The 25,613-nt window shown below is 45.1% G+C and overlaps 2 protein-coding genes across 2 annotated transcripts in view; one reads left to right on the top strand and one right to left on the bottom strand.

Moving 5' to 3' along the window:
- LOC311126429 (calcium/calmodulin-dependent protein kinase type II subunit beta-like) overlaps positions 1 to 16,162 on the top strand; it is a gene marked incomplete at both ends in the record, with an annotated part of 42,938 nt that extends 26,776 nt beyond the window's left edge. The window contains 4 exons of the mRNA XM_084200430.1: positions 6,202 to 6,247; positions 15,007 to 15,082; positions 15,598 to 15,692; positions 15,930 to 16,162. Of these exons, the coding sequence (XP_084056556.1) occupies positions 6,202 to 6,247; positions 15,007 to 15,082; positions 15,598 to 15,692; positions 15,930 to 16,162 (450 nt within the window). The remainder of the gene's footprint in view (positions 1 to 6,201; positions 6,248 to 15,006; positions 15,083 to 15,597; positions 15,693 to 15,929) is intronic.
- A 7,719-nt stretch (positions 16,163 to 23,881) lies between these two features.
- LOC311126427 (E3 ubiquitin-protein ligase TRIM35-like) lies at positions 23,882 to 25,315 on the bottom strand (the record flags this gene model as incomplete). Its single annotated transcript, XM_084200429.1, has 1 exon — positions 23,882 to 25,315. The coding sequence occupies one exon, from the start codon at positions 25,313 to 25,315 to the stop codon at positions 23,912 to 23,914; it is 1,404 nt and encodes a 467-aa protein (XP_084056555.1). The 3' UTR covers positions 23,882 to 23,911.
- Between the last annotated feature and the right edge of the window lie 298 nt (positions 25,316 to 25,613).

Raw genomic sequence — 25,613 nt, 5'->3', positions numbered from 1 at the left:
GTTGAAGTCAAGGCCTTTTCACTGTGTTGAAGTCAAGGCCTGTGTATTGTGTTGAAGTCGAGGCCTGTTCATTGTATTGAAGTCAAGGCCTGTTCATTGTGTTGAAGTCGGGGCCTGTTCATTGTGTAGATGTCAGGGCCTGTTCATTGTGTTGAAGTCAAGGCCTGTTGATTGTGTTGAAGTCAAGGCCTGTACATTGTGTTGAAGTCAAGGCCTGTTCACTGTGTTGAAGTCAAGGCCTGTTCATTTTGTTGAAGTCAAGGCCTGTTCATTGTGTTGAAGTCGAGGCCTGTTCATTGTGTTGAAGTTGAGGCCTGTTCATTGTGTTGAAGTCGGGGCCTGTTCATTGTGTTGAAGTCAGGGCCTGTTCATTGTGTTGAAATCTGGGCCTGTTTATTGTGTTGAAGTCAGGGCCTGTTCATTGTGTTGAAGTCAGGGCCTGTTTATTGTGTTGAAGTCAGGGCCTGTTTATTGTGTTGAAGTCAAGGCCTGTTCATTGTTTTGAAGTCAAGGCCTGTTCATTATGTTGAAGTCATGGCCTGTTCATTGTGTTGAAGTCAGGGCCTGTTCATTGTTTTGAAGTCAAGGCCTGTTTATTGTGTTGAAGTCGAGGCCTGTTCATTGTTTTGAAGTCAAGGCCTGTTCATTGTGTTGAAGTCCAGGCCTGTTCATTGTGTTGAAATTGGGGCCTGTTCATTGTGTTGAAGTCAGGGCCTGTTCATTGTGTTGAAGTGAAGGCCTGTTCATTGTGTTGAAGTCAAGGCCTGTTCATTGTGTTGAAGTCGAGGCCTGTTCATTGTGTTGAAGTCAGGGCCTGTTCATTGTGTTGAAGTCAAGGCCTGTTCATTGTTTTGAAGTCAGGGCCTGTTCATTGTGTTGAAGTCGAGGCCTGTTCAACTGTGGTTAGCTGTTTCCAATGTTATTTCATGCTTAAGAGTACCTGTAATTGAGCCAGCTAGCTGCTACCATTCAGCTGTTTTTCTAACCTCATTATCATTAACGTTAGGTGGTCGGTAGCTGCTGTACCTAATTTCGGCTACTGATTGCAGTCTGCCAGTTTGGCTTTATACATAGCTTGGGCTTTGTCGAGTAAGGCTTAAACTATATATTTAGATTGTTGTTAGGTACTATACGTAGGCATCGTGGGCTGTATATTATTAAGTAGTATAGGTAGGCATCGTGGGCTGTTGTGGGTAGCTGTTGTGTAGTTATTGTAGGTTATTTTTGTATTCGGCGGTGCCGGATACACGAAGCTAGCTAGCTAACTCGAGCACGAAGCTAGCTAGCTAACTCACCTCCTGGATTAGCTGGCGAGTTGCTATTAGCAACGGTAGCAACTAAAAACAATATCCTTTTAGCCAGCTACATTCGCTCACAGCGACGCCGTTTTTCAAACAAAAGTCAACACAGTAGCCATTGCTAGCTAGCCAACACTACCAGCAGGCTGTGGTAGCTAAATACAATATATTTGTGCTAGCTACCCAACGTTTAATCCTTGCTGCGTTATGAAAGGTAAGCCTGGCTTCTTATATGGTGTTGAGTTAAGCTTAAACCATGTATTTAGTTTGTAGGTATGTATTGTAGTCTGGTATTATAGGTAGCTTACTCCGGTAGTTATTGTAGGTTATTATTGTAGGTTATTATTGTAGGTAAGGATTTTATTCGGCGGAGCCCAGGCGAAGCACGAGGCTAGCCTACCCACTACCTGGACCAACAAAGCTAGCTAGCTAGAGGGTAGCTATCGGTAACTTTTAGCAACTGTGGTTAGCTGTTTCCAATGTTATTTCATGCTTGAGAGTACCTGTGATTGAGCCAGCTAGCTGCTACCATTCAGCTGTTTTTCTAACCTCATCCGAGGCATTAACGTTAGGTGGTTGGTAGCTGCTGTACTTAATTACAGCTACTGATAACAGTCTGCTGTAGCTTACAACAATTCTAATTTCTAAAGTGGAAGTTGGGAGAGTTTTATTCGGGTGGTTCAGTGAAACAATCATAGTTTCTGAGGTGGAAGTTGGGAGAGTTATATATTTATTTATTTTTTGGTGAGGGAGGCCTGCTCTCTCCTTTCCCTGATGTTCAGTGCATTTCATCCCGATCTCCTCTGCATTATTGTAGCCATCTGTTGCAGCCTGTCAACTATGCCTCTGCCTATCCCTGTTCTCTCCTCTCCGCACAGGCTACACAAACGCCCCACACCGCGTGGCTGCTGCCTCTCTAACCTGCTGGTCCCTGCACGCACCCCTCACCTGGAGTTCCAGGTCGCAGGCAGCCTCTGGAACTGCCGTTCTGCTGCCAACAAAGCTGACTTCATCCCAGCCTATGCTAATCTCCAGTCCCTCGACTTCCTGGCGCTGACGGAAACATGGATTACCACTGAAAACACTGCTACTCCTACTGCTCTCTCCTCATCTGACCATGTGTTCTCGCATACCCCGAGAGCATCTGGTCAGAGGGGTGGTGGCACAGGAATCCTCATCTCTCCCAAGTGGTCATTCTCAATTTTTCCCCTAACCCATCTGTCTATCTCCTCATTTGAATTCCATGCTGTCACAGTCACTAGCCCATTTAAGCTTAATATACTTGTCATCTATCGCCCTCCAGGTTCCCTTGGAGAGTTCATCAATGAGCTTGACGCCTTGATAAGTTCCTTTCCTGAGGATGGCTCACCCCTCACAGTTTTGGGGGATTTCAACCTCCCTATGTCCACATTTGACTCATTTCTCTCTGCCTCCTTCTTTCCACTTCTCTCCTCTTTTGACCTCACCCTCTCACCGTCCCCCCCTACTCACAAGGCAGGCAATACGCTTGACCTCATCTTTACTAGATGCTGCTCTTCTACTAATCTCACTGCAACTCCCCTCCATGTCTCCGACCACTACTTTGTTTCCTTCTCTCTCTCGCTCTCCTCCCACACTACTCACTCTGCCCCTACACAGATGGTAATGCGCCGCCGCAACCTTCGCTCTCTCTCTCCCACTACTCTCTCCTCTTCCATCCTATCATCTCTTCCCTCTGCTCAATCCTTCTCCCTCCAATCTCCTGATTCTGCCTCCTCAACCCTCCTCTCCTCCCTTTCTGCATCCTTTGACTCTCTGTGTCCCCTATCCTCCCGGCCGGCTCGGTCCTCCCCTCCAGCTCCGTGGCTCGATGACTCATTGCGAGCTCACAGAACAGAGCTCCGGGCAGCGGAGCGGAAATGGAAGAAAACTAAACTCCCTGCCGACCTGGCATCTTTTCACTCCCTCCTCTCTACATTTTCTTCATCTGTTTCTGCTGCTAAGGCCACTTTCTACCACTCTAAATTCCAAGCATCTGCCTCTAACCCTAGGAAGCTCTTTGCCACATTTTCCTCCCTCCTGAATCCTCCCCCCCCCCGCCCCCCCCATCTCTCTCTCTGTGGATGACTTCGTCAACCACTTTGAAAAGAAGGTTGACGACATTCGATCCTCGTTTGTTAAGTCTAATGACACTGCTGGTCCTACTCACACTGCCCTACCCTATGCTTTGACTTCTTTCTCCCCTCTCTCTCCAGATAAAATCCTGCGACTTGTGACTGCAGGCCGCCCAACAACCTGCCCGCTTGACCCCATCCCCTCCTCTCTTCTCCAGACCATCTCCGGTGACCTTCTCCCCTACCTCACCTCGCTGATCAACTCATCCTTGACCGCTGGCCATGTCCCTTCCGTCTTCAAGAGAGCGAGAGTTGCTCCCCTTCTCAAGAAACCAACACTCGATCCCACTGATGTCAACAACTACAGACCAGTATCCCTTCTTTCTTTTCTTTCCAAAACTATTGAGCGTGCCGTCTTTAGCCAACTCTCTTGCTATCTCTCTCAGAATGACCTTCTTGATCCAAACCAGTCAGGTTTCAGGACTGGTCATTCAACTGAGACTGCTCTTCTATGTGTCACAGAGGCTCTCCGCACTGCTAAAGCTAACTCTCTCTCCTCTGCTCTTGTCCTTCTAGACCTGTCTGCTGCCTTTGATACTGTGAACCATCAGATCCTCCTCTCCACCCTCTCCGAGCTGGGCATCTCCGGCGCGGCTCACTCCTGGATTGCGTCCTACCTGACCGGTCGCTCCTACCAAGTGGCGTGGCAAGAAGCTGTCTCCGCACCACGTGCTCTCACCACTGGTGTCCCCCAGGGCTCAGTTCTAGGCCCTCTCCTTTTCTCCCTATACACCAAGTCACTTGGCTCTGTCATATCCTCACATGGCCTCTCCTATCATTGCTACGCTGACGATACACAACTAATCTTCTCCTTTCCCCCTTCTGATAACCAGGTGGCGAATCGCATCTCTGCATGTCTGGCAGACATATCAGTATGGATGACGGATCACCACCTCAAGCTGAACCCTGGCAAGACGGAGCTGCTCTTCCTCCCGGGGAAGGACTGCCCGTTCCATGATCTCGCCATCACGGTTGACAACTCCGCTGTGTCCTCCTCCCAGAGTGCGAAGAGCCTAGGCGTGACCCTGGACAACACCCTGTCGTTCTCCGCCAACATCAAGGCGGTGACCCGCTCCTGCAGGTTCATGCTCTACAACATTCGGAGAGTACGACCCTGCCTTACACAGGAAGCGGCACAGGTCCTAATCCAGGCACTTGTCATCTCCCGTCTGGACTACTGCAACTCGCTGTTGGCTGGCCTCCCTGCCTGTGCCATCAAACCCCTACAACTCATCCAGAATGCCGCAGCCCGTCTGGTGTTCAACCTTCCCAAGTTCTCTCACGTCACCCCCCTCCTCCGCACACTCCACTGGCTTCCAGTTGAAGCTCGCATCCGCTACAAGACCATGGTGCTTGCCTATGGAGCAGTGAGGGGAACGGCACCTCTGTACCTTCGGGCTCTGATCAGTCCCTACACCCAAACGAGGGCATTACGTTCATCCACCTCTGGCCTGCTGGCTCCCCTTCCTCTGCGGAAGCATAGTTCCTGCTCAGCCCAGTCAAAACTGTTCGCTGCTCTGGCACCCCAATGGTGGAACAAGCTCCCTCACGACGCCAGGACAGCGGAGTCACTCACCACCTTCCGGAGGCATTTGAAACCCCACCTCTTTAAGGAATACCTGGGATAGGATAAAGTAATCCTTCTACCCCCCCCCCCCCCCCCCCCCCCCCCCCCCAAAAAAATTGTAAAGTGGTCATCCCACTGGCTATAGGGTGAACGCACCAATTGGTGAGTCGCTCTGGATAAGAGCGTCTGCTAAATGACGTAAATGTGCCCTTGAGCAAGGCACTTAACCCTAATTGCTCCTGTAAGTCGCTCTGGATAAGAGCGTCTGCTAAATGACTAAAATGTAAATGTAAATGTAAAATGTAATTGTGTTGAAGTCGAGGCCTGTTCATTGTGTTGAAGTCGGGGCCTTTTCATTGTACTATTGTTGGTCCCTTTTAGACATAATATGAGATACTGGTACCATTGTTGGTCCCTGTTAGACATAATATGAGATACTGGTACCATTGTTGGTCCCTGTAAGACATAATATGAGATACTGGTACCATTGTTAGTCCCTGTTAGACATAATATGAGATACTGGTACCATTGTTAGTCCCTGTTAGACATAATATGAGATACTGGTACCATTGTTAGTCCCTGTTAGACATAATATGAGATACTGGTACCATTGTTAGTCCCTGTTAGACATAATATGAGATACTGGTACCATTGTTAGTCCCTGTTAGACATAATATGAGATACTGGTACCATTGTTAGTCCCTGTAAGACATGAAATGAGGCGTTGCCTAAACGTAAACTCCCTGCAAGGTGTTGTGTGTATTCTTTGTGTGACATTTAATTGATTGATTTAATTATTTAATATAAGCAGTGAAAAGACAGTTGGGTTTGTGTTTTGCATGTTCTCGTGATCTTAAGAAGTGTGTTTCAATAGCAGGAGTGTGTTTGTGTGTGTTTGTGTGTGTGTGTTTGTGTGTGTTTGTGTGTGTGTGTTTGTGTGTGTGTGTTTGTGTGTGTGTTTGTGTGTGTTTGTGTTTGTGTGTGTGTGTTTGTGTGTGTTTGTGTGTGTGTGAGTGTTTGTGTGTGTGTGTGTGTGTGTGTGTGTGTTTGTGTGTGTGTGTGTTTGTGTGTTTGTGTGTGTGTGTGTTTGTGTGTGTGTGTGTGTTTGTGTGTGTGTGTCCGCGTGCATACGTGCCTGTTTGGTGTGTTCCTCTCTGATGGTGCTTCTCCCTCCCCTCTGTAGGAATCAACTGACAGCAGCACCACTGTGGAGGATGAGGAGGTGAAAGGTAAGGACTGGAGTCTGGAGAGAGAGAGACGTGTGTGTGTGTACATGAGCTGAGAACAATGAGTTCTCGCTAAAGCGGGTCACTGAAGCAGTGTTCCAGAAGTTACCCCGCCCCCCTCTATAGAGACTGTACCTTTCTTTTATGCTCCAACCCCCAACTCCCTAGCCCCCCACAGGAGAAGTGAGCTGTTCTGTGCTGTACTGCTAGGTACCCAGCTCTCTGATAGCCCCCCTCAGGAGCAGACCAAGGGCACCTTGTCTGTATATTTAGCCTGTGGCAGGAAACAGCCATGTGGAGTTAGACACAATACCGTAGCAACCGTAGAGCCGCCTGGGATACATAGAACTAGAGAAGAGTTCTGATAGGCTACTGTACTATTCTGATACATAGCACTAGAGAAGAGTTCTGATAGGCTTCTGTACTATTCTGATACATAACACTACAGCGCTAATAGACGTACTGTTAATGTACTGTTTTGTAGTGTTTTGTAGCGTAATGCTCATCAACGTGACATGAAATGAATCTACTGGATTGAGATGAGAGAGTACGGAACGGCATGTGAGTTTAGTTGGATTTCAGCTTGTTTCCTTTAACAGTTTATCTGGTTTCTGGTGTTTGTTTCACTTTTTTAGATTATTAGCCTGTGTGCGTGTTTGGGTGTGTGTGTGTGCGTGTGTGTGTGTGTGTATATGTGTGTGACAGTGAAGAGTCTACTGTTGTTATCAGCTGTATTTGCTTGATGTTTATTTTATTTTGGATTGTTGAACTGTGCAGAATGCGTCCTCCTGTCCTACAGTACAGTACACTACATCTCTGTAAGGTACGGTATGTTCCGGGTATGTTCCTGTGTTTTCTACTACTCTTTAAATAGAGAACACTTGTTGCTCTTCCCCCAGTGTATTAGGCGATCGAATTGTCCCACATGTAACAGGCATCACTGTGCTAGCTTAGCAGTATAGCTTCCTTCACTGTGCTAGCTTAGCAGTATAGCTTCCTTCACTGTGCTAGCTTAGCAGTATAGCTTTCTTCACTGTGCTAGCTTAGCAGTATAGCTTCCTTCACTCTGCTAGCTTAGCAGTATAGTTTCCTTCACTGTGCTAGCTTAGCAGTATAGCTTCCTTCACTGTGCTAGCTTAGCAGTATAGTTTCCTTCACTGTGCTAGCTTAGCAGTAGAGCTTCCTTCACTGTGCTAGCTTAGCAGTATAGCTTCCTTCACTGTGCTAGCTTAGCAGTATAGCTTCCTTTACTGTGCTAGCTTAGGAGTATAGCTTCCTTCACTGTGCTAGCTTAGCAGTATAGTTTCCTTCACTGTGCTAGCTTAGCAGTATAGCTTCCTTCACTCTCCCTGCCCACTTCCTGGGCTCGAACTGGTGATCCTCTGCTTTGCAGACACACATGACAGCCCCCCTTGACAAGGTCTTAGCAAGCTTTACCACCAAAAAGGTACCAATTCAGTGACACAGGTGGAGAAATGTCAAACTGTTGAGTGAGGTATATGCTACGATCTTAACCCGGTTACACAATCAGAGGAATATTACATTTATATACGATCACGTGTCTCTTTATTATGTGTGAGAACACTTGGGTACATATTTCCAAAATAAAGAAAAAATCACTTGGAGCTGACTTCCTGGTGTTTTTACAGTGTTTTATGTCCAACAATGGCAATAAAAAAATAAAAAAATAAAAAAATAATAATAATTGGGGGCCCAAATAAGACCAAATTGTTGGGGAACGATGCCCTATATACTGCACTACTTTTGACCAGATCTCTGATTTAAAAAAACAGTGCACTATAAAGGGCATAGTAAATAGAGCCATCGTCAAAAGTAGTGCACTCTGTAGGGAATAGAGTGGCATATCATCCAAGGTCATTATCACCATGATCATAATTATCCTGATGAGACATTCAACCACAACAAAGACATTAGGGGAGATGGAAAATCCAGCGGAGGTGTTTAAGATGGAAAATCCGGGCGGCAGGTAGCTTAGTGGGTAAGAGCGTTGTGCCAGTAACCGAAAGGTCGCTGGTTCTAATCCCCGAGCCGACTAGGGGTGAAAAATCTGTCGATGTGCCCTTGAGCAAGGCACTTAACCCTAATTGCTCCTGTAAGTCGCTCTGGATAAGAGCGTCTGCTAAATGACTGAAATGTTAATACATTTAATACATCTAGTCTACTGATACAGAAGATAAAGGCCGCATCCCAAATGGCACGCTATCCCCTATGAGCCCTGGTCAAAGGTAGCAGTGTTTAGGGAATAGGGTGCCGTTTGGAACGCACCCTAAGTAGATGAAATACAGAGATCTAAAACCGTTAGTGGGTGTTTCATTGGTTTCCATTCACCTCCTACATGTTGTGATTCATTCATTCTTTCATTAATTTACCTTATTCTTTTCCGTCCATCTCTTCCCATTGATCTGTCTGTTGTTTGTTTGTTTGTTGTGTGTGTGTGTGTGTGTGTGTGTGTGTGTGTGTGTGTGTGTGTGTGTGTGTGTGTGTGTGTGTGTGAGTGTGTGTGAGATCAGGGAAGTGTATAGACAGTTCAGTTAAGACTGACTCTCAGCCTGACACTCCTGCCCCTCAGCCTGACACACCCCTTGTATTTACCATCACAACTTAGTTATAGAACACTGAAACCCTGAATGATGTGGTTTGAGTGAACCCATGTTGTCTTCTGAATGATGTGGTTTGAGTGAACCCATGTTGTCCTTCTGAATGATGTGGTTTGAGTGAACCCATGTTGTCCTTCTGAATGATGTGGTTTGAGTGAACCCATGTTGTCCTTCTGAATGATGTGGCTTCAGTGAACCCATGTTGGGTTTCTTCTCTTCTTCACTAATCGTCAGTGTTAATCTCAATCATGTCTAACTGTTGTGAATAATGTCTGTATTATAAAAATATGACCAGATACACAACATTGTCGAACTAAAACTAGCCTAAAAGCATAACTTAGCCTAGCATGAAAATAGCTGGCCATGGCATCATGTGTAGAGAGATTTAGAGATGTACACACTGCTCTGTTTCAGCTCATCCCTCACTCCTCTCTCCCTCTATCTCCAATTCCTTCATCCCCCTCTCCTGTGTATGTGTGTAGTGGCCCACTGTCTCCCTCTGGTGGACATAGACAGAACAGCATCACTGTCCAAATGGAGCATGTCTCCCTCTTGTGGACATAGACAGAACAGCACCACAGTCCCAATGGATCATGTCTCCCTCTTGTGGACATAGACAGAACAGCATCACAGTCCCAATGGAGCATGTCTCCCTCTTGTGGACACAGAAAGAACAGCATCACAGTCATAATGGCACATGCACGGATTCTGTTTCAGCTTTTTCTCCTTTTGGCATGCAGTTTGTTTGTGAATATCTTCTGTTCTCTTTTATTTTATTCATATTCATTGCCTCCATTCCTTCCTCCCTCCCTCCCTCCCTCCCTCCCCCAGCCTCTAAGCTGCCAGACCTATTTGGAGTTGTACGCAGGGCGTCAGGGCCCATGTCTGACGGGGAGGGTGGCACTAGCACACCTCCACCCCCTCCAGCCGCCCCCTCCGCCGCCTCCCCACCCATGGTACACACCCCCATGCAGCGTAAGTATAGGGGTCGGCAGGTAGCTTAGTGGGTAAGAGCGTTGTGCCAGTAACCGAAAGGTCGCTGGTTCTAATCCCTGAGCCGACTAGGTGAAAAATCTGTCGATGTGCCCTTAAGCAAGGCACTTAACCCTAATTGCTCATGTAAGTCGCTCTGGATAAGAGCGTCTGCTAAATGACTAAAATGTAAAAATGGCCAAATCAAGTACATTATGTAGGTGATGGGGACAGGGTGTCATTTGCAATGTAGATATTTAGACAAGCAGCGCTGCGTTCCAAAATGGCACCGTATTCTCTCTCATAAAAAATAATCTGTTCAGTTTTGTTCTATTATGTGTTTTTTGAGAGGTTTTCAATCAATCACATTTATTTATAAAGCCCTTTTTACATCAGCAGATGTCACAAAGTGCTTACACAGAAACCTAACCTAAAACCCCAAACAGCAAGCAATGCAGATGTAGAAGCACGGTGGCTAGGAAAACTCCTTAGAAAGGCAGAAACCTAGGAAGAAACCTAGAGAGGAACCAGGCTCTGAGGGGTGGCCAGTCCTCTTCTGGCTGTGCCGGGTGGTGATTATAAGAGTACATGGCCATTAAGGCCAGATTGTTCTTCAAGATGTTCAAACATTCATAGATGTCCAGCAGGGTCAAATGATAATCACAGTGGTTGTAGAGGGTGCAACCGGTCAGTACTTTAGGAGTAAATGTCAGTTGGCTTTTCATAGTCAAGCATTCAGAGGTCAAGACAGCAGGTGCGGTAGAGAGCGAGAGAGTCGAAAACAGCAGGTCCGGGACAAGGTAGCATGTCCGGTGAACAGGTCAGGGTTCCTTATGGGGCTCCCGAGTGGCGCAGCGGTCTAAGACACTGCATCTCAGTGCTTGAGGCGTCACTACAGACCCCCTGGTTTGATTCCAGGCTGTATCACAACTGGCCGTGATTGGGAGTCCCATAGGGGCCCAGCGTCGTCCGGGTTTGGCCGGTGTAGGCCGTCATTGTAAATAAGAATTTGTTCTTAACTGACTTGCCTAGTTAAATAAAGGTAAAATTAAAAAATAATTAAAAATAGCCGCAGGCAGGGCCAACCAGACAGGACATGTATCATAATCTTCATTCTAAGTCTGTTTCATATGGAACATGTTCCTTTGTTTGCGTTCTTTATACTTCCATTCACCATTTTGTTTTCTGATCTGTTCTACCCCTACACCTTCTCCCTCTCTTTTTATTTTTTCTCTCTCCTGCTCTATCTTTCGGTCGCTCTCTCTCCATCTCTCCATCCCTCTCTATCTCCTGCGACCAGTATCCCGTCTCTCAGACCTAGTGAGCAATGTTCGCCGGTCGTCCGCCCCCGCCCCCACCCCACCTGCGCCCGCCGAGGCAGAGGTGGTACCAGCTCCCAGGCCCACCCCCCCACCATCACACCCCATCTCCCCTCCTCCCCCCATGTCCCTCTCCAGCCTCTCCCTCACCTCTCAGAGTGAGTACTCAGCATGACCCCTGACCTCAAAGCATCCGCCAATCAAATGGCTGTGTGGGTTTATATCACACTCAGCACCCCGACTTGTGTGATAAACCCTAACGACTGTTTCCCCTACCATTATACCAGGCGAGGCAGGCCTCTTACCTAGCTCAGTTGGGTAAAAATTGGCCTCTAGGCCATATAGGTTTGAATCTATTGTTTTGGTGTTTACAGCGTGATTTGAGTGTTGCTCTAGACGCCTTTTTTGCTTTAGGGCATTTAAAAGACTGTAATGTCGCCGCAGTGGATTGAGGCCGTTTTATGGGCTCCTGACCAATTATGCTATTTTGTCAGTTTTTTTATGCTGATCTTAACTTTTTTTGTACATAATGTCTCCACCATAATTTCCTATAACCAAAAATGGCTTCTGGACATCAGAACAGCGATCATTAACCTCGATTTGGATGAAGATTTCTACTTCAACGAGTCGGAAGTTCTGGACGTCCTGCTACAGGACTGTTTCAATAGCACAGGCTGGAATATGTTCCGGGACTCATCCGATGGCATTGAGGAGTTTACCACATCAGTCACCGGCTTCATTAATAAGTGCATCGACGACATCGACCCCACAGTGACCGTACGTACATATGCCAACCAGCAGCAATGGATTACAGACAACCTCCCCACTGAGCTAAAGGCTAGAGCTGCCACTTTCAACGAGCGGGGCACTAATCTGGACGCTTATAAGAAATCCCGCTACAACCTCCGACGAGCCATCAAACAGGCAAAGCATCAATACAGGACTAAGATCGAATCCTACTACGCCGGCTCTGACGTTCGTCGGATGTGGCAGGGCTTGCAAACTATCACAGATTACAAAGGGAAACCCAGCCGCGAGCTGCCCAGTGATGCAAGCCTACCAGACGAGCTAAATGCCTTTGCTTCGAAGCAAGTAATACTGAACCATGCATGAGAGCACCAGCTATTCTGGAAGACTGTGTGATCTCGCTCTCCATAGCCATTGTGAGTAAGACTTTTAAACAGGTTAACATTCACAAGGTGACGGGGCCAGATGGATTACCAGGATGCGTACTCAGATTATGTGTTGATCAGCTGGCAAATTTCTTCATTGACATTTTCAACCTCTGCCTGACCCTGCCTGTAATACCTACCTTTCAAGCAGACCACTCTGATCTGTAGCTATGAAATGCTTTGAAAGGCTGGTCATGGCTCACTTCAACTCCATCATCCCAGACACCCTGGACCCACTCCAATTCGCATACCGCCCCAACAGATCCACAAATGGCGCAATCTCTATTGCACTCCACACTGCCCTCTACCACCTGGATAAGAGGAACACCTATGTAAGAATGTTGTTCATTGACTACAGCTCAGCGTTCAACATCATAGTGCCCTCAAAGCTCATCACTAAGCTAAGGACCCTGAGACTGAACAACTCCCTCTGCAACTGGATCCTGGACTTCCTGACGGGCCACCCCCAAGAAGGAAGAACACATCTTCCATGCTGACCCTCAACATGGGGGCCCCTCAGGGGTGCGTGCTAAGACCCCTCCTGTACTTCCTGTTCACCCAAGATTGTGTGGCCACGCACGACTCCAACACCATCATTAAGTTTGCTGATGACATGACGGTGGTAGACCTGATCACTGACAACAATGAGACAGCCTATAGGGAGGAGGTCAGTGACCTGGCAGGACAACAACCCTTCCCTCAACGTCAGCAAGATGAAGGAGCTGATCGTGAACTACAGGAAATGGAGGGCCAAGCACCCCTCCGCTGTAGTGGAGTGGGTTGAGAGCTTCAAGTTTCTTTGTGTCCACATCACTAAGGAATTACCATGGTCCACACACACCAACACAGCCGTGAAGAAGGCACAACAACGCCTCATCCCCATAATTTTTTACATGCTCTTATCCAGAGCAACTTACAGGAGCAATTAGGGTTAAGTGCCTTGCTCAAGGGCACATCGGCAGATTTTTCACCTAGTCGGCTCGGGGATTAGAACCAGCGACCTTTCGGTTACTGGCACAACGCTCTTAACCACTAAGCTACCTGCCGCCCATCAGGAGGCTGCATCACCGCTTGGTAAGGCAACTGCTTGGCATCCGACCGCAAGGCGCTACAGAGGGTAGTGCGTACGGCCCAGTACATCACTGGGGCCAAGCTCCCTGCCATCCAGGACCTATATTGCAGGGGATGTCAGAGGAAGGCCCTAAAAATTGTCAAAGACTCCAGCCACCCAAGTCATAGACTGTTCTCTCTGCTACAGCATGGCAAGCGGTACCGATTCAGTCTGGAACCAACAGGACCCTGAACAGCTTCTACCCCTAAGCCATAAGACTGCTAAATAGTTATCCAAATAGCTACCCGGGCTATTTGCATTGACCCCTCTTTGCACTAACTCTTTTAACTCATCACACATACTGCTGCTACTGTTTATTATCTATCCTGTTGCCTAGTCACTTTACCCCTACCTATACTCTATGCATATACTGTATCTACCTCAAATACCTCGTACCCCTGCACATCGACTCGGTACTGGTACCCCGTGTATATAGCCAAGTTATCGTTACTCATTGTATGTTTATTCCTCGTGTTATCTTTCTATACTTTTTCTATTTTTCTCTCTGCATGGTTGGAAAGGGCTCGTAAGTAAGCATTTCACTGTTAGTCTACACCTGTTGTTTATGAAGCATGTGACAAATAAAATGGATTTGATTGACCTAGCTAGGGAAAACAAGGACACAACTAACTGTGTGGTGATTTTTTGCTTGTTGGAAGTGAAAATTGTGAATTGTGTGGTTTCACATGTAGCAACTAACATTAAGTGCAGAGTGATATTATGCCAGATGGAATCAAAGCGGTTCTGGGTTCAGCTGTTAGTGATCAACAGTTTGTGTGTTCAGTTGTGAGTTATCAACAGTTTGTGCGTTCAGCTGTGAGAGTTATCAACAGGTTGTGCATTCAGCTGTGAGAGTTATCAGTTTGTGTGTTCAGCTGTGAGTTATCAACAGGTTGTGCGTTCAGCTGTGAGCGTTAACAACAGTTTGTCCGTTCAGCTGTGAGCGTTAACAACAGTTTGTGCATTCAGCTGTGAGCGTTAACAACAGGTTGTGCGTTCAGCTGTGAGCGTTAACAACAGGTTGTGCGTTCAGCTGTGAGCGTTAACAACAGTTTGTGCATTCAACTGTGAGAGTTTTCAACAGGTTGTGCATTCAGCTGTGAGAGTTATCAACAGGTTGTGCATTCAGCTGTGAGAGTTATCAACAGGTTGTGCGTTCAGCTGTGAGCGTTAACAACAGGTTGTGCGTTCAGCTGTGAGCATTAACAACAGTTTGTGCGTTCAGCTGTGAGAGTTATCAACAGGTTGTGCGTTCAGCTGTGAGAGTTATCAACAGGTTGTGCGTTCAGCTGTGAGAGTTATCAACAGGTTGTGCGTTCAGCTGTGAGAGTTATCAACAGGTTGTGCGTTCAGCTGTGAGAGTTATCAACAGGTTGTGCGTTCAGCTGTGAGAGTTATCAACAGGTTGTGCATTCAGCTGTGAGAGTTATCAACAGGTCGTTCTTGTGTGTAGTTGTGCTGGTGGTTGATACAGGATGGTTGGGGTGTGTGCGTATGAGGTGGATACTCACTGCACTCCACTAGTTCTCTCCACTTGTGTGTGTGACTCTGTCCTTCTTTCCTCCTACAGCACGTAAACAAGAGATCATTAAGATCACTGAACAGCTGATCGAGGCTGTCAACAATGGAGACTTTGAGGCATACTCGTGAGTTAATTTGAGTGTGAGAGAGGGTCTGAGTGTGTGTGTGTGTGTGTGTGTGTGTGTGTGTGTGTGTGTGTGTGTGTGTGTGTGTATGTATGTGTGAGCGAGAGACTGGGCGTGTGAGAGAGAGTCTCTGTGTGTGTGAGAGAGTATGTGTGTGTGAGAGAGTATGTGTGAGAGAGAGAGTCTGTGTGAGAGAGAGAGTCTGTGTGAGAGAAGGAGTCTGTGTGTGAGAGAAAGTCTGTGTGAGAGAGGGTCTCTGTGTGTGAGAGAGAGAGTACGTGTGAGAGAGAGAGTCTGTGTGAGAGAAGGAGTCTGTGTGTGAGAGAAAGTCTGTGTGAGAGAGGGTCTCTGTGTGAGAGAGAGAGTACGTGTGAGAGAGAGAGTCTGTGTGTGGGTAGCTACAAACGAGAAGTGGGAGGCTTTGATGATTGGTTTAGTCATTTTTAGTGTGAGCATGTATCTTAATGTGTGTGTGTGTGTGAGAGACATTGACGTGTGTTAGTCTCTCTCCACAGTAAGATCTGTGATCCTGGTCTGACCTCCTTTGAGCCTGAGGCCCTGGGCAACCTGGTAGAGGGAATGGACTTCCACAGATTCTACTTTGACAACCGTAAGAACAGCAACAGAGCACTTCTCATAACTTGAGTTAATACTAGTTAGTAGACCAATGGACACAATGTTCTCTCTCTCCTTTTTCCTCTCTCTCTGTCTGTCTCTGTCTCTATCTCTGTCTCTGTCTCTGTCTCTGTCTCTCTCTCTCTCTCTCTCTCTCTCTCTCTCTCTCTCTCTCTCTCTCTCTCTCTCTCTCTCTCTCTCCCTCCCTCCCTCCCTCCCTCCCTCCCTCCAGTCCTGTCTAAGAACAGTAAACCTATCCACACCACCATCCTCAACCCCCACGTCCACCTCATTGGAGAGGATGCCGCCTGTATCGCCTACATCCGCCTCACCCAATTTGTTGACGTCCAGGGCCATCCGCGCTCCAGCCAATCAGAGGAGACTAGGGTGTGGCACCGCCGGGACTCCAAGTGGCAGAACGTCCACTTCCATTGCTCGGGCGCGCCCGCTGCGCCACTCCAGTGAGGTACAGGTAGAAGAGGGGTGTCAAAATAATTGTTTCCTCCGAGGCTGCATTCGGTCTTCAACGAGGTCCGGGGGGGCAGCAATGAAAATTATTTATATTTCCTCGCAGTCATAATTAGCAAAGGATAGTCTATCCATCGTTTTAGAATTTTTTTATAATCCCCTGACTGTCTAGCTTTCATTTCAGTGATTATTAGCGAGCGGGACACAGTCAAGAAACTTTATTAATGTAGGTCCATTATCATTTCTACACAGTTTCGATTTGGTTTGAGTCATTTGAAAGTATATTGAGCCCCCCCCCCCTTTACAACCAGTTTCAGAAAGTATTAAAATGCCTGTTAAATAGTGTATTTTCCTGTATTTCAGGAGGAGAATGACAAAGCCATGTCTGACAAGAGTGCTCTGTTGGAGAGAGAGAGAGAGAGAGAGACGAAGGGAGGGAGGGAGGGAGGGAGGGAGGGAGGGAGAGAGAGAGAGGGAGAACAGGTCCAGTGTTGGGTGGCTCTAAGTCTGCAGCACCAGACCTCTCGCACACTGGATACCCAGCATGCATCTCTTCTTTACGACTACCTGTCTGTCGCCGTCCGCCACTGCACCCACTGACAACGCCATCTCAACAACCAACCATCCAACAACAATCTAGCAATACTCTTGCAAACAACAACAACAACCAATACAACAGCAACCCTCTTCACCCCTCAACTCCAACCCACTGTCAACTCACTGTCAACCCACTGTCAACTCACTGTCGGCCCGCCCCCAAACCCAACCCCTCCAACTCTCCCCTCGCCACACTCATGCCCAGTATTGGGAGTGTATTGAGGGTGTGTGTGTGTGTGTGATGGGGGGTGTTTCTTCGTCCTCAGTGTGCGTTTGATTCTTCCTCTTCTGTCACATGATCTCCCCTCTTCCTTTTCCCATCTAAACTTGTGTTGTTTAATACAGGAAATACAGGATGAAAAGTTGGAAGTAAAAATCTATTATTATTATCATTATTATTATTACTACTATTACACAATTGAAATTGTATATGTAATTTGTATAATTCAAATGCTTGATGCTAGTGGTTTCTAGAGGAAGGAAATCTTAGTTTTTTCTCTCTGTCTTTTTAAGGAAGCATGATGTTTTTCGATATTTCACAGTGGCTGTTTTTTATTGTGGCTATTAAGTGACACAATTATATTGGCAGTTTTTGTTTAAGCTTCTTGTATGTTATCTATTATATTATACTAAGCCCAAGCTCATGTTCAATAAATATTTTTTTGGGAGGGGTGTGCTTGACAAGGTGGAGCCGTGCCCAGGGCTGTCCTCACTTATGCCTGTTTAATATGTGGAGGGGGCCTTAATGGAGAGGTAACAGGCAGGCTGTTGGATGACTATTGTATGTACAGTACCAGTCAAAAGTTTGGACACACCTACTCATTCAAGAGTTTTTCTTTATTTTTACTATTTTCTACATTGTAGAATAATAGTGAAGACATCAAAACTATGAAATAACATATATGGAATCATGTAGTAACCAAAAAAGTGTTAAACAAATCTAAATGTATTTTAGATTCTTCAAGGTAGCCACCCTTTGCCTTGATGACAGCTTTGCACACTCTTGGCATTCTCTCAACCAGTGTCACCTGGAATGCTTTTCCAACAGTCTTGAAGGAGTTCCCACATATGCTGAGGACTTGTTGGCTGCTTTTCCTTCACTATGTGGTCCAACTCATCCCAAACCATCTCAATTGGGTTGAGGTCGGTTGATTGTGGAGGCCAGGTCATCTGATGCAGCACTCTATCACTCTCCTTCTTGGTCAAATAGCCCTTACACAGCCTGGAGGTGTGTTGGTTTACTGTCCTGTTGAAAAACGAATGATAGTCCCACAAAGCGCCAAGCAGATGGGATGACGTATCGCTGCAGAATACTGTGGTAGCCATGCTGGTTAAGTGTGCCTTGAATTCTAAATAAATCACAGACAGTGTCACCAGCAAAGCACCCCCACACCATCATACCTCCTCCATGTTTCACGGTGGGAACCACACATGCAGAGATAATCCGTTCACCTACTCTGCGTCTCACAAAGACACGGCGGTTGGAACCAAAAATCGCAAATTTGGACTTATCAGACCAAAGGACAGATTTCCATTGGTCTAATGTCCATTGCTCGTGATTCTTGGTCCAAGCAAGTCTCTTCTTATTATTGGTGTCCTTTAGTAGTGGTTTCTTTGCAGCAATTCGACCATGAAGGCCTGATTCACATAGTCTCCTCTGAACAGTTGATGTTGAGATGTGTCTGTTACTTGAACTCTGTGAAGCATTTATTTGGGCTGCAATTTCTGAGGCTGGTAACTCTAATGAACTTATCCTCTGCAGCAGAGGTAACTCAGGGTCTTCCTTTCCTGTGGCAGTCCTCATGAGAGCCAGTTTCATCATAGCGCTTGATGGTTTTTGCGACTGCACTTGAAGAAACTTTCAAAGATCTTGAAATGTTCCGTATTGACTGACCTTCATGTCTTAAAGTAATGATGGAATGTTGTTTCTCTTTGCTTATTTGAGCTGTTCTTGGCATAATATGGACTTGGTCTTTTACCAACTAGGGCTATCTTCTGTATACCACCCCTACCTTGTCACAACACAACTGATTGGCTCAAACGCATTAAGAAAGAAAGAAATTCCACAAATTAACTTTTAACAAGGCACACCTGTTAATTGAAATGTGTTCTAGGTGACTACCTCATGAAGCTGGTTGAGAGAATGCCAAGAGTGTGCAAAGCTGTCATCAAGGCAAAGGGTGGCTACTTTGAAGAATCTCAAATGTAAAATATATTTTGATTTGTTTTACACTTTTTTGGTTGCTACATGATTCCATATGTGTTATTTCATAGTTTTGATATCTTCACTATTATTCTACAATAAAGAACATGAAATTCCACATGAAAGAGAGGTAAATTAGGAGATGAAGGCTTTATTTCAGGGGTCCTATCAGGCCTCTGCCTTCAGTCGTGGACTTACTTTTCTTATGATTTAATTATCTTTTTATGTATATTTTCACATTTGTAAAATCACACTCGTTGACTTGGTACTATCTAGTGTTATTGACTTGTGTTACTACTACTCACTGTGTTTGTGCCAGGGTTAACAGAGATGGACAGATGGATTTAAACACACATGTACTTTAGCAGTGAGGATGTGTCGTTCCCAGAAGAGACATCATCAGCACAGGGCTGTTTCTCTCTAACGAATAGGTGTGAGGTTTTCTCCTGACGCCGTCCCACCATCTGCCTGTGATTGGCTGCCTAAGGAGGTTTCTTGTCGCTATTGGGCAGGCCATTTTTAGCAAAGCCATCTCATTGGACTGTCAGGCGGTCAGCCGGTTGGTTAGTCCTCAAGTTTATATTTATTTATTTTGTCTGACAGTTTAAAGTGCATTTACTGTTGGATTACTCTCTGTTGCTTTATGTTTTAAAGGTAGGTTCCCTAGTTGAAAGACGAGGGCTTCATTTTGTACGTCCCTAAAAGTGTTCCTGAGTAAGCGAGCTAACCAAACATGTGACCCCTCCTCCTCCCCCCTCCAAGAGAAAGAAGAGAAAGCAGCATGTACAAAGGTTGTTGTTGTGTTCTTCTTTGTGTCTTTACTAGCACTGAAAATCAATATAAAAAGAAGATGCATATTTAAAGGGGGGAGTTTACAGTATTACAAAACCACTGTTAACTAGTATCTTAGTGGGGAGTATACAGTATTACAAAACCACTGTTAACTAGTATCTTAGTGGGGAGTATACAGTATTACAGAACAACTATTAACTAGTATCTTAGTGGGGAGTATACAGTATTACAAAACTACTATTAACTAGTATCTTAGTGGGGAGTATACAGTATTACAGAACCACTGTTAACTAGTATCTTAGTGGGGAGTATACAGTATTACAAAACTACTATTAACTAGTATCTTAGTGGGGAGTATACAGTATTACAAAACTACTATTAACTAGTATCTTAGTGGGGAGTATACAGTATTACAGAACCACTGTTAACTAGTATCTTAGGGGAAGTATATAGTATTACAGAACCACTATTAGCTAGTATCTTAGGGGAAGTATATAGTATTACAAAACCACTATTAACTAGTATCTTAGCTGGCGTTTCTTTGCATGGGAGGACTAGTTTAGGTGTTTATCGTTTATCTTCTTCTCTTTCTAATGTTCTACTGAATGTTGGTATACTAAACCCTTATTTATTCTCTGAGCTTTTTAAGACCATACAACTATTGTCTCGAGATTATATATATCAAAGATAGATGATTATGATAAGGCGATAATGATGATGGTGATGACTGACGGTGATGATGGTTATGATGAAGAACATGTAATGAAGACTCTATAGCATGCTTTTATATGGGGCTGAATGTTACATATGGCTTACTTTTCTACATACAAGAGAGTGCATCATGCATTGATGTCAATGGGAGACTAAGTGAACATTTGACCTAAGTGGAAGTTAGGATTCAACTGAGAGAAACAGTACACAATACTTACTCAACAGGAGGCATAAAGAATGCCTGCAGTTCCATTGTAATCCCACTAGAGGTCACTCTCAAATGTAATGTAGCACATCTAGCTGATCAGGGGCTAGATTGGTATAAGATTGTAAATCACCGCGGCTGCCGAAGTAACTACCCAATAAGCAAACTGATAGTTATCCGTTCCAATAGACTTCAGAGGGAAGAACACACTAGAAACTTTCAAACATATAAATACAAAGTGCATTGTCTACATAAGTAGGTGCTTATATTCGTGAAATTGGAAATGAGTTTTTGGTATATCCTAACTCCCCCTGAGAGTGGGATCACAGCCAGGGTCAGCCATTATCAATGGCGACCCGGAGCAATTGGGGTTAAGTGCATTGCCCAAGGGTAAATCGACATATTTTTCACCTTCTCGGCTCCAGGATTCAAACTAGCAACCTTTCAGTTACTGGCCCAGCGCTCTAACCACTAAGCTACCTACAACTTCCCTAAGTCATATATTACCACACATTAATATAGCTTCGACTTTTCCATTACTTTTAACCCAAACGAAAAGAACAATCACTGCATTTTGATGTCCAACTTTTTAAGCGACTTCAAGCTTCTTCCAGTGTGCTAATCAGTTGATAAATATGATGTAATATAAATATGTGTTAGTATGGAGTGCAGAATAAGAGAGAGGATGTGTTTTGGTCTTTATAAAACGATTTTATCCCCATCCATCCATCCATCCATCCATCCATCCATCCATCCATCCATCCATCCATCCATCCATCCATCCATCCATCCATCCATCCATCCATCCATCCATCCATCCATCCATCCATCCATCCATCCATCCATCCATCCATCCATCCATCCATCCATCCATCCATCCATCCATCCATCCATCCATCCATCCATCCATCCATCCATCCATCCATCCATCCATCCATCCATCCATCCATCCATCCATCCATCCATCCATCCATCCATCCATCCATCCATCCATCCATCCATCCATCCATCCATCCATCCATCCATCCATCCATCCATCCATCCATCCATCCATCCATCCATCCATCCATCCATCCATCCATCCATCCATCCATCCATCCATCCATCCATCCATCCATCCATCCATCCATCCATCCATCCATCCATCCATCCATCCATCCATCCATCCATCCATCCATCCATCCATCCATCCATCCATCCATCCATCCATCCATCCATCCATCCATCCATCCATCCATCCATCCATCCATCCATCCATCCATCCATCCATCCATCCATCCATCCATCCATCCATCCATCCATCCATCCATCCATCCATCCATCCATCCATCCATCCATCCATCCATCCATCCATCCATCCATCCATCCATCCATCCATCCATCCATCCATCCATCCATCCATCCATCCATCCATCCATCCATCCATCCATCCATCCATCCATCCATCCATCCATCCATCCATCCATCCATCCATCCATCCATCCATCCATCCATCCATCCATCCATCCATCCATCCATCCATCCATCCATCCATCCATCCATCCATCCATCCATCCATCCATCCATCCATCCATCCATCCATCCATCCATCCATCCATCCATCCATCCATCCATCCATCCATCCATCCATCCATCCATCCATCCATCCATCCATCCATCCATCCATCCAGTGACTAGACCACCTGCACTGACAACACTGAGCTAGTATCTCTGTGTAGTGTTTCTTTAACTCTTTTCCTAGTCCCTCTGTTTAAAAACCTTATTCAATCATTTCTCTACAGTTGGCTCTTTATATTTTCCCTGGCTTGTTCTCCTTTTATCAGTTTGGGTTTCTTCTGTAGAATATATTTATCCTATATTTCTCTGATTCTTCTGATTATTGTTCTGTACTTCAACATGCTACGTGTGTTTCTCTAACTTAAGGAAATGTGTTAAGGTGTTACCAATAAAATGAGAATTTAAATAAAGTTACACTTCTTTTTCTCTTCTATTCTTAATCTTTATTGATCAAATACATCCTCCTGGGCTTTGTATTGACCAGAGGAAAAATGTGTTTCATTCAAATCAGAACGGTTAAGCTGATACAGAGATTAGCTAATAATATTGACATTAAATATTTCACTTTTTATTATTATTATATTTCTTATTTTTATTTTTTCATGTCACATTGTAACTGGGCTAACAGCGCATACATTAGACTCATACATACTGTAGTTTGATGTTACAGTAAATGATTCATGTTGAATAATGTCTGAATATTTTTCAAATCAGAACAGGTCACATTTCATATTGATTAGCATAGCAAATACAGAGTATTGATTCAATATTTAAAAACCAATATAAAAAACCAATATCTTAACAGCTGATACTGTATAATCAGAGGATGATATAAGATGTATTCAACAGAAAGGTCATTGAAATAACAAACAAAAGTGAATGAGAGAATATCATATGCCCAGAACAGGAGAGATAACTTTTATGTATGAAAGAAAATCATATGCCCAGAACAGGAGAGAGAACTTTTACAAACACAGATCTCTCGGCTCCTCTCTCAGATACGTATGACATCATCTGACTATAAACACACGTACTGTATTATATTACTCTCTGATAATTAAACTTTAAAAAAGTGCATAATTCAGTATAATTATTAAACAGACCTTTATAACTGCCTGAATCCCCATAGAAAACAATTTACAGATGACAGAGACATGCCACGTCTCTGAACAGACCTTTATCACTGTATGAATCCCGATAGAAAACAGTTTACTGATTACATAAACCCAGCATGACAGCTGAGTCACAACCTAACGACATCACTCTGATTCTCTGGGTATAGATGGGCAGTTGAATCTCTCTGAGAACAGTGTATATTACCCAAAACCAATCAACAGTCACCTCCTCAAAGTGATGCATATTCATTAGAAACCATTAGAAACCAAAGCACTGGTTGGGTAGGAGCATTGGGCCAGTAACCGAAAGGTTGCTGGATTGAATCCCCGAGCTGACAAGGTAAAAGATCTGTCGTTCTGCCCCTGAGCAAGGCAGTTAACCCACTGTTCCCCGGGCGCTGATGACGTGGATGTCTATTAAGGCAGCCCCCCGCACCTCTCTGATCCAGAGGGGTTGGGTTATATGGGGAAGACACATTTCAGTTGAATGCATTCAGTTGTACAACTGACTAGGTATCCCCCTTTCCCTAATCTCTCTCTCTCTCACAAACACACACACACACACCTCACTGGGATGACATCACTGAAAGAGACACCTCTGATTGGCAGATCTGTATATCGGGGTGGTTGGCATCACCAGCCGATCCAATAGAGAAGAATGGGTACATTCTCTCAGTAAATGTTTCTTTCAAAGTATAGATGTGTGTCATGTCTTTGGTATCGTAGAAGGACACCTCTCCCCTGTCATAGTCCAGCTGTACTCTGATCTTCTGGGGTCTCCCCTTCAGAGTGATGGTCCTACCTCCAACACTATATGTACCATTAACAAGATTAATATTGAACAATCCATAGTCTGGGTTTGAAGTTGATACGCCTATATACCAGTAAGGGTGGTCCCCCACCTCCACCTCCCAGCTGTGTTTTCCTGAGCTGAACCCCTCAGAGCCCAGAACTCTGCTATACTTTGTGCTCCTCTCTGGGTTGTCAGGGAGCTGCTGCCTTTTGCCTAAATGCTTCACACTGGTCAGATCATCAGACAGAGAGAGCGAGTAGGCAGCAGTGTTGGCGTCCAGAATCACAGGAGTGTATTTGACAATCCCCTGTATCTTCTCCCAGACTCTGAACTGCAGGTTGCCCAAGTGTTTGGACACATCTATCAGCGCTCCTGAGACCAGCTGTGGATCCGGCAGTGTGTACTGGGCTCTGGAACTTCTCTGGATGTGTTTGTAGCTCTTGAGAAATGGCACCTCTCTTTTCTGGAGTTCTTGTTTCAAAGCAGTGATGCTTTCTGTGAGAGAAGAGATCTGGTCCTGAATGTTCTTAATCTCTCTGGCAATCATCTTTCCCTTCTCCTCCTCTTCCTCCCTCAGTGCAGCCAGTCTGGCCTCCTCTTCCTCTTTCAGGAACTGATGAAGCTTCATAAACTCCCCTCTGATCTGTCTCTCTGTGGATACCAGCTGCTTCTTGGAGTATTGCACCACTTCGCTGTATTTCTTCTCAATGTCTTTGCATTTAACCTGTTTGCTCTGCAGTGAGTCTAAGTCTGATGTTAGTTTTTCCTTCAGGTCTTTCACTGCCTGTTTTAAAGGAATGACAGTGTGTCCGTGATGTGTAGGAAACTCACAGACGTGACACACAGCTCTCTGTTCCACCTCACAGAACCATTTAGGTTCATCTGTGTGTTTAGTACAAACCACCTCTCTGTCTTCATCTGGAATGCACTCTTTATCCCCTGCTTTCTCTCTCCCGGCATATTTGTCAGACAGTTCCTTCAACTGAAAGTTAACTTTTGGATGATCCTTAGAAGATTTCCTCTTACATACCGGACAGTTCTTGTTTTTGGTCTCAACCCAGAATTTGTCCAGGCAGCTGGAACAGAAGTTGTGGTGACAGCCCAGAGAAACAGGCTCTCTGAAAGTCTCTGAACAAATATGGCAGCACAGGTAACTATCCAGGTAACTATCTGCCATCTTCTTTCAGTATCCTAGTATACTTTGATTTTCAAAACAAACAAAAAACTTAAAATGCAAGCGTCACTAGAACAACCACCACTTTATATGACTAAAATATCAAGTAAAATTAAATAAGAAATGTGATTATTCCAGTTGATCCGGAGACGTCTCTGTAATGATCACACCCTGAAATGGCGACTCGACTCTTATAAGCAATGTCAAACATTTACTTTCAGTTCCACTTATTGCTATCACAGGTCAACAAAATCTAAATTCCAGCACCTGCTTTTTTCCTGTAGATGGTGCTGTTAGATTG

This window comes from Coregonus lavaretus (genome assembly GCF_964263955.1).
Source record: "Coregonus lavaretus genome assembly, contig: HAP1_SCAFFOLD_770, whole genome shotgun sequence".
Classification (NCBI taxonomy): Eukaryota; Metazoa; Chordata; class Actinopteri; order Salmoniformes; family Salmonidae; genus Coregonus; species Coregonus lavaretus.
Note: the sequence above shows the minus strand (reverse complement) of the source record. Positions and strands in the feature narration are given on the sequence as shown.